Consider the following 9,297-nt stretch of genomic DNA (forward strand, 5'->3'; position numbering starts at 1 on the left):
GAAGAAGCACAACCAGAGTGCTTCTTAGAAGCAAGCATGGTGAGGCTTTCTCTCACATTCTTTGGGTATTTTATCAGAAGGGACTGAACCATGGAGAAGGGCATCATGCTTGATCAAGTAGAGGGCCAGTGAAAAAAGGAAGACCCTCAATGAGATGGATTGACACAGTGGGCGCAACCGTGGGCTCAAGCCCAGCAACAATTGTGAGGATGGCGCAGGGCCGGGCAGTGTTTCATTCTGTTGTACGTCGGGTTGCCATGAGTCAGAACTGCCTTGACAGAACCTAAGAACAATGGGGAACAACAGTGATAAAAATATACTAGTGAATACTTTGAAAATGCCAGATTATAAGGTGGAAATGACCAACTTCGAAATTCCATAGAATCCAACCTAATAGAAAAAATCAAAGAAAATGATAAATACAGAATTCAGGATAGTAGTTATCACCAGATACAGGAAGGGTGATGTGATTAGCTGTTCTAATGGTATCTACATGATGGTAATGCTTTCTTTCTTAACCCGATGATGAGCATATGTGTTTTTACTAGATTACTATGCTGTAAGAACTACAGATACATTTTATATACTACATATATGATTTTTTTTATTAAAATAAACAAAACTTACACCATCTCAATAATTTCTATATGTAGAGTTCAGTGACATTGATTACATCTTTCAAGTTGTGCAGCCATTCTCCGTATCCTTTTCCAGTTTATTCCACCACCTTTAACATAAACTTAACAGGCCCCTAAGCAAAACTTTCCCCTTCCCCTCCATGTCTTGTATCAACTAATAATTCTTCCTTTTCTGTATATCTGCTCATTTCATATACATGAGATCATACATTATTTGTCTTTTTACAACTGACTCATTCCACTCAACATGATGTTTTCAAGATTCATCCGTGTAATGGCATGCGTCAAAACTTCATTTCTCTTTATGGCTGAGTCATAGTCCACTTTATGGGTATACCACATTTTGTTTATCCATTTGTCTGTTGATGGACATTTCAGTTTTTTCCACCTTTTGGCTATTGTGAAAAGTGCTGAAATGAACCTTGGTGTACAGTTTATATAGATATTATACAAAGTAAATTTGAGGAAAGTCCTTTTATATTCTATATTATAAATACATTCTCCCATGTTCTTCTAATATTAGCACCTCCCTACTCAGACCTCAGAGTTCATAAGAATTTCCAGAAGTATTTATTTCATCATCTCATCCTTCAGGCATCTCCCCAGAAATTCAAAGTCAGTGTTTTTTGGATAGCGTCCATGACCCTGCAGTATGAACAAGGGTCTCAGGTGATGCATGCCTGAAGGTGCTCTGTGGATGTCAATGGAGGGAGGTCTACACTAGAAGATACCTTGAGTCAGGGTAAGGATTAGTCCTCCAGCTTGCTAAAAACAATCTCCCTCCTTCACCCCAGTGATGACCAGAATAGAAGGCTCTCAAGAGCTTCTTGATTTTCCTGTGAGACCTTCATTATTCTCCTCCCACACCCTTAGAGATGATTCTCACTGATGGCCCCCCTTTGTGTGTGTGTGTGTGTGTTTGTGGAAAATGTGGTCCCCCTAGCCCTGCCAACTTCCCTTTTCTCCCACCATATTTACAACTCCTTTTCAAAGTAAAGTTCTTCTTCATAGAAAAACTGTTTTCTTTCCAAAGAAACATTAAAAGGTTTTCTTGAGAGACCTGAGACTACAGCCAACCCTCTAAGACATCAGCGATTTCTTATTATTCAACTATGTTTCTGTGTGTGGCTTCCACATGAGTAAGAAACACAGCAAGATGTGGTGACTAAATAGAAAAGCAAAAACTCAGATGTATTCTTATCAATAAATCAGCGAGAAGGAATCAAAGCAAAAAAGTACAAGAGAAAGGTTATCAAGCTTTAAGTACAAGAGAAAGGTTATCAAACTTTGCAATGCCTACCCTACTCACTTGATTATTTTACTCAGATTTTGTTGTTGTTTCTGTTAGGTACCTTCGAGTTGGTTCTGACTCATAGCAACCCTCTGTTCAACAGAACAAAACACTGCCCAGTCCTGAGCCATCCTCAAGATCATTGCTATGCTTGAGGCCATTGTTGCAGCCACTGTGTCAATCCATCTCATTAAGGGTCTTCCTCCCTCTCACTGGCCTTCTACTTTACCAACCATGATGTCCTTGCCAATAGGAGGTACAAAGTATGTGAGATGAAGTCTCACCACCCTCAATTCTAAGGAACATTCTGGCTGTGCTTCTTCCAAGACAGATTTGTTCCTTCTTTTGGCAGTCCATGGTATATTCAGCATTCCTCACCAACACCATAACTCAAAGGCATTAATTCTTCAGTCTTCCTTATTCAGTGTTCAGCTTTTGCATGCATATGAGGTGATTGAAAACACTATGGCTTGGGTCAGGTGCACCTTAGTCCTTAAAGTGATATCTTTGCTTTTTAACACTTTAAAGAGGTCCTTTGCAGCACATTTGCCCGATGCAAAGTGTCTTTTCATTTCTTGACTGCTTCTTCCATGGGTATTCATTGTGGATTCAAGTAAAATGAAATCCTTGACAACCTCAAAAAACTTTTCTCTGTTTGTCCTGATGTTGTTTATTATTACCTTTGTAAGGATTTTTGTTTTCTTTTTGTTGAGATGTAATCCATGCTGAAGCCTGTAGCCTTTGATCTTCCTCAGTGCTTCAAGTCCTTTTCATTTTAAAAAAACAAGGTTGTGTCACCCCTGCATATCACAGGCTCTTAAAGAGACTTCCTCCAATCCTGATGCTCAGTTCTTCATATAGTCCAACTTCTTGGACTATTTGCTCAGCATACAGATCGAATAAGTATAATGAAAAGATATAACCCTCATGCCCACCTTTGCTGACTTTAATGCTTGAAGTATCCCCTTGTTATGTTTGAATTACTGCCTCTTGATACATGTACAGGTTCCTCATCACCACAGTTAAGTGTCCTGAAATTCCAATTCTTCACAATGTTATCAATAATGTGTGATGATCAACACAAAAGAACGCTTTTGAATAGTCCATAAAACACAGGTAAACATCCTTATGATATTCTCTGCTTTCAGTCAGGATCCATTTGACATCAGCAATGACATCCCCAGTTCTATGTCCTCTTCCGCATCCAGCCTGAATTTCTGGCAGTTCTCTGTGAATATACTGGTGTAGCTGCTTTTGAATGATCTTCAGCAAAATTTTCCTTATGTGTGATATTAATGACATTGTTCGATTATTTCCTCATTCTGTGGGATCACCTTTCTTGGGAATAGGCATAAATATGGATCTCTTCCAGGCAGTTGGCCAGGTAGCTGTCCTCCAAATTTCTCGGTGTAGACGAGTGAGCACTTTCGCCACTGCATCCATGTGTTGAAACATTTCAGCTGGTATTCCGTCAATTCCTGGAGCCTTGTTTTTCACCAGTACCTTCAGTGCTGCTTGAACTTCTTCCTTCAGTATCATCGATTCTAGACATGGACTACAATGACCATTTAAAGTTTTACTGAACATTTACCATGGTGCCAGGCATTTTTGATAGGTACTCCTTTTGGTCATAGGGGTTAACACCCCAGCAGGAATTATACTTCAAATCATCAGCCTAAGGTTCTCACGGTAATCTTTTTTTTTTTTTTCCCATACCAGGAATTAGATTAAAAAGGGGCCTGTGATTCTACTCTCAGTAATGAGATGGGAAGGAACGTCACTTGTTGACTCCATGGAAAAGTGTGTTAATATAAGATCCAGGGAAGGACAGTAAGGATTCTCACTCTGGGCGTCACATGTGGATATGACACCTGCATCTGTTGTAGTAATCAGGAGACCGCAAGGGGAACAACTTCTAGGATGAAGCCACTTATGGGAGACTAAATAAAGTGTTTCTCTCCTGTTCTTGTGTGTTCTCTACCTCTGAAGTCTTTTCCTGGTAATCAGAAATAACTTTATAGTTTGAGCATATTAGAGTCAGAGTTTATATTTTCTTATTAGAACTGAAAGCTTCCACACTTAGGAAGCTCAAATATCTCAAAATTATCTCGAGCCAATTGAGATAACCTAGTTAGCCATTTCTGTAGATGTAAGTATTGTGGATACTGATGCTGCTTCCAACAAATATGGCTTACCAGTGATATGTCTCAGTGATTACTAAATTGGGACATGAAAAAAGAGCTCTCTTGCCTCACAGGCAGGCTAAGTCTGGATTTCCAATCGTATTTCTCTATTCATAGAATCAGGCTGAATCGAGTGTCTAGCTATGACCACGACTCTGTTTACATAATATCCCTGCCCTATCCACGTTCTCCTGTTTTCGTTCTTTCCCAGACCACTGCCCCCAAAATCATGTAATAAGAACACCTGCCTCAGGCTCTGCTTTTATGGCAGCTGACCAAAAAAACTGAGCTTAGAGAGTTTACCAAACACCACAGAGCTACATAAAGAGAAAAACCAAGTTTCAACTCCAAGTTGAAATGTGTTGTTGTTGTTAGGTGCCATCAAGTCATTTACGCACAATAAATAAAATACTGCCTGGTCCTGCACCATCATCAAAATTATTGCTATGTTTGAGCCCACTCTTGTAGCCACTGTGTAAATCCATCTCATTGAAGGTGTTCCTCTTTTTCACAGACCCTATTGGAAACCCTGGGGCCATAGAAGGTAAGTGCTATGGCTGCACTTCTTCCAAACAGATGTGTTCATTTTCTGGCAGTCCATGGCATATTCAATATTCTTCACCATCACCACAATTCAAAGGCATCAATTCTTTTTCAGTCTTCCTTATTTATTGTCCAGCTTTGGCATGCATATGAGGTGATTGAAAATACTCTAGCTTGGATGAGGTATACCTTAGTCCTCAAAGTGACATCTTTGCTTTTTAACACATTAAAGAAGTCTTTTATAGCAGATTTCGCCAATGCAATATGTCATTTGATTTCATGACTGCTGCTTCCATAGGCATTGATTGTGGATCCAAGTAAAATGAAATTGTTGACAACTTCAGTATTTTCTCACTCATCGTGAATAAGTTGAAATGTACATAGCCATTATATTATCTAATCATTTTAGAAGAACTTGCTCATGAAACAGTAAGACATCCTTGATCAGCAGCATTCCTTCCACTTTGACCCATCCTAGAGTTCCAAACCCAAAACAGGTGACACAATCACTAATACGATAGTATTCTACTGATGAATGTCCTCAAGGGTCCCCTTGTGTCTCTGTTCCTCAGGCTGTAGATAAAGGGATTCATCATCTGAGGGACCACACTGTACATCACTGAAGCTACTGCTATCTTCCTGGGAGAATGTGTAAATGCAGAACTGACGTACACACCAAAGATTGTTCCATAGAATAAGGACACAACTGAAAGGTGAGACCCGCAGGTGGAAAAAGCTTTATATTTTGCACCCACTGATGGCATTCTCAAAACAGAGGAGAAAATCCGAGTGTAAGAGAAAATGATTCCAGAGAGAGGAACACCACCCCATACAGTAGCCACAAAATACACTAGGATGTAATTGATGCGGGTATCAGAACAGCCGAGCTTGAGAATCTGAGCAAGTTCACAGAAGAAATGAGGGATTTCCAGGTCTATGCAGAAGGACAAATGCAGCACCATCAGACTGTGAAGTAGGGCATTCACAATGCTAGTTAGTAAGGAGAGTAGGAAGAGCAAGCCACTGCAGTGGGGGTTCATGATGATGGTGTACCTCAGTGGGTGGCAGATGGCCACATAGCTGTCATAGGCCATTACTCCAAGGAGACAATTTTCCAAACCAGTAAATATCATTACGAAACAGGCCTGGGTCAGGCAGCCTGCGTAAGTGATGATTTGATTCTGTGCTTGGATGTTCACCGGCATGTTCGGGATCGTGGTTGTGCTGAAACAGATATCAACGAAGGAGAGATTGGAAAGAAAGAAGTACATGGCGTTGTGGAGGTGGGAGTCAGAGATGACAACCAGGACAATGAGCAGGTTTCCCAGGAGGGTGGCCAGGTACGTAGATAGAAACAAACTAAATAAGACAGGCTGCAGTTCTGGATCCTCTGTAAGTCCCAGAAGAAGAAATTCTGAAACATCTGTTTGGTTTCTAGGTTCCATATTGTTGGTGAATCTGATGGAAAAGATGGGATGACAGATAATCAAACGTGTGGCTCCTGGATGCCCAGCAAGAGCATCACCTGGGATCTTTTTAGAAATATAAGTTTTTCAGACTCACTCTGGACTTACTGATGATAAACTCTGGGATGACGATCAGCCATATGTGTTTCAACAAGACTTCCATGTATTTTCATGTATGCTAAAGTTTGAAAACCACCCCTGGTACAGTGTTCAGCATATGGGGCCTCACAATGACATGTCCTATTGTGATTGTGCGTGTGTGTGTGTGTGTCATGGATTAAATCATATTCCCCCAAAAATGTGTGTATCAATTTGGCTGGGCCATAATTTCCAGTATTGTGTGATTTCCCTATATATTGTAAATCCTGCCTCTATGACGGTAATGAAGGTGGGTGGGGGGCACTTGTGTCAGTGAGGCAGGACTCAATCTAAAGACTGGATTGTGTCTTAAGGTAATTTCTTGAGATATAAAAGAGAGAAGCAAGAAGAGAGACAGGAGGACCTCACACCACCAAGAAAGCAGTGCTGGGAGCAGAGTGTGTCCTTTGGACCCAGGGTACCTGGGCAAAGAAGCTCCTAGTCTGGGGGAATATTGATGAGAAGGTTGACAGAGTGAGAAAGGCTTCCCCTGGAGCAGACATCCTGAATTTGAACTTTTAGCCTACTTTACTGTGAAGAAATAAATTTCTCTTTGTTAAAGCCATCCACTTGTGGTATTTCTGTTATAGCAGCACTAGATGACGAAGACAGTGTGTGTGTGTCATGAACAATAGCACCTGGCATCTTTTACTTCTGGTACAGTGCTCAGCATATGGGGCCCTCACAATGACATGTCCTGTTGTGATTGTGTGTGTGTGTGTGTGTGTCATGAACAATAGTACCAGGCATCTTTTACTCCTAGGACAGAAGTGGTGAACAGTGCAGTTGAGGGAAGACAAAATGAGAGAACATTCCTAGCATAATAAATGCTAACTTCAGGGAAGAATTTATATGGTGAAACTCCCACTGGGAATCTTGCTCATGTAGAGAAGCAGAAGGAAAAAACACCCTAAATGAACATCAGTGATATCAATATTCATTTGGTATGGATGGGATGATGAAATATATAGCAATGAAAAACAACAAATTAGGTCTAGATGAATCAACACACATAATCAAATCCTTGCAGAGGAAAAAAAATTGTATGACAAGAAGTCTACAGCATGAAATCTTTTTTTTATTATTTTTTAAAATCTACTCGAGTGTCACGGATTGAACTGTGTTCCCAAAAAATATGTGTCAATATGGTTAGGCCATGATTCCCAGTATTGCATGATTGTCTACCATATTGTCATCTGGTGTGATTTCCTTGTGTGTTATACATTCTATCACTATGATGTTAATGAAATGGATTAGTGGCAATTATATCAATGAGATCTAAAGGATCAGATAACATTCTAAGCCAATCTCTTTTGAGATATAAAAGGGAGAAGGAAGCAGAGAGACAAGGGAACCTCATATCACCAAGAAAGCAGGACCAGGAGCAAAGTGCATCCTTTGGACCCAGGGTCCCTGAGTCTGAGATGCTCCTCCACCAGGGGAAGATTGATGACAAGAACCTTCCTCCAGAGCTGACAGAGAAAGAAACCCTTCCTGTGGAGCTGGTGCCCTGAATTTGGACTTGTAGCCTACTAGACTGTGAAAGAATAAATTTCTCTTTGTTTAAGCCATCCACTTGTTATATTTGTTATAGCAGCACTAGATGACTGAAACACCTAGCGAGTTTTTTTATTTTTTAGTGGATAATTCAAGCACAATGAAAAATACAGAGAATAAGAATGAAGGGTTGGGCACCCACCAGTCCACTGGCAATTCCTACACGTCACCAACCTTGCTTTAGATATTTTTATTGCAACAAAATAATGCAGGAATATTTGAGGCTCCCCATATCATGTATTTTGCACAATATTGATTCTTTTCCTTCTCCAGGGCTAAACACTACATTAACTTGATTGAGCTTATTCCTCTGCACTTTCTACTACATGTAGTATAATTCTTCCACAGAATTGCACAGTTCGTATTTTTTAAAGCTTTATATAAACAGAATTGTACTGTATTTGTCATTTTACATTTGGCTTTCTTGGTATGTTTTTTAATGAATGTTGATACCTTTAATTGCGCTTCATTAATTTGAACTACAATAGAGTATTCCACTATATTATTACACCACAATATATTTCTTCATTCTCTAATTGACAGTTATTTTACTAATTGCCCTCTATCTGTCTATCCGTCTACTGCCTTATGTATATAATTTTATAATATACATGTATAAATATATATGCTTGTCTGTGTGTCTATGTGCATGTGTGTGTGTGTGTATGTACATACATATACAGAGAGAGAGAAATATACATGTAGAATATAAAACTATGACTGGGGGATGCCATTACATCCAAGATGCTGTGGATTCCGGGAGGAAAAAACGGCAACAGAGAGGATTACAAAGCAGATGTTTTCTGTATATATATTTTGTCACTTAAAAAAAATACTTGAAGCTGCTACAGCAGAACATCAACAATGTGAATTCTGGAAGGTGTAACAGGTGTTTTTGTTTGTTTGGTTGGTTGTTTCATTATACTGCCTGTAGTATTCTAATTTCAAATATTTGGTAGTTTTATAAAGAGAAAGAAATAACCTAGTGAGGCAGCCTGCTAAGTCTGCCTGGGTCTCTGCTTCTTCCCCCAGAGCTCTCAGAGCCTGGCACCAGGGATAATACCAAAACTTTCCTAAAGATGGTATCTCAAGTACCAGGGATAGGGAGATAAAGTGAAGCTCAACAACTCTCCTCACCACTACCAGCACAAGAATACAAGTAAATAAGGGAATTTTGTAATACTCAATGTTTGAGAAGGGGCAGGTTTCTGCACAGAAAGAATTTGATCCTTGCCATTGTAGAGACACAGTAAGAGACTAGCTGAGTAAGAGCTGCCTGATTCGGGTACAAAGAAACAAGGAAACATGTCAGGAAGATGGGAGAAATGTAGGAGTCCATGGGTGACTTGGCTCTAATCATTTCATGCATGTATTCTCTTCACACCTTCCCCTGGATTAAGCTACAGAGAAACACTTGTCCTCATTTCCAAACATTAACTAAGGGATTTAGGTTACCTGGCTGACATCACTGAGGAATGATG

At 39.9% G+C, this 9,297-nt stretch overlaps 1 protein-coding gene across 1 annotated transcript; it reads right to left on the reverse strand.

Annotated features, from left to right (window-relative positions):
- Positions 1-800: 800 nt before the first annotated feature.
- LOC135230635 (olfactory receptor 7G2-like) lies at positions 801-6,825 on the reverse strand. Its single transcript, XM_064280574.1, has one exon. The coding sequence runs from the start codon at positions 6,098-6,100 to the stop codon at positions 5,165-5,167; it is 936 nt and encodes a 311-aa protein (XP_064136644.1). The 5' UTR covers positions 6,101-6,825; the 3' UTR covers positions 801-5,164.
- Between the last annotated feature and the right edge of the window lie 2,472 nt (positions 6,826-9,297).

The sequence above is a fragment of the Loxodonta africana genome, chromosome 3 (genome assembly GCF_030014295.1).
Source record: "Loxodonta africana isolate mLoxAfr1 chromosome 3, mLoxAfr1.hap2, whole genome shotgun sequence".
NCBI classification, from domain to species: domain Eukaryota; kingdom Metazoa; phylum Chordata; class Mammalia; order Proboscidea; family Elephantidae; genus Loxodonta; species Loxodonta africana.

Coding starts and splice junctions, on each gene's coding strand:
- LOC135230635 (XM_064280574.1), bottom strand. CDS start 6,100: ATGGAACCTAGAAACCAAACAGATGTTTCAGAATTTCTTCTTCTGGGA.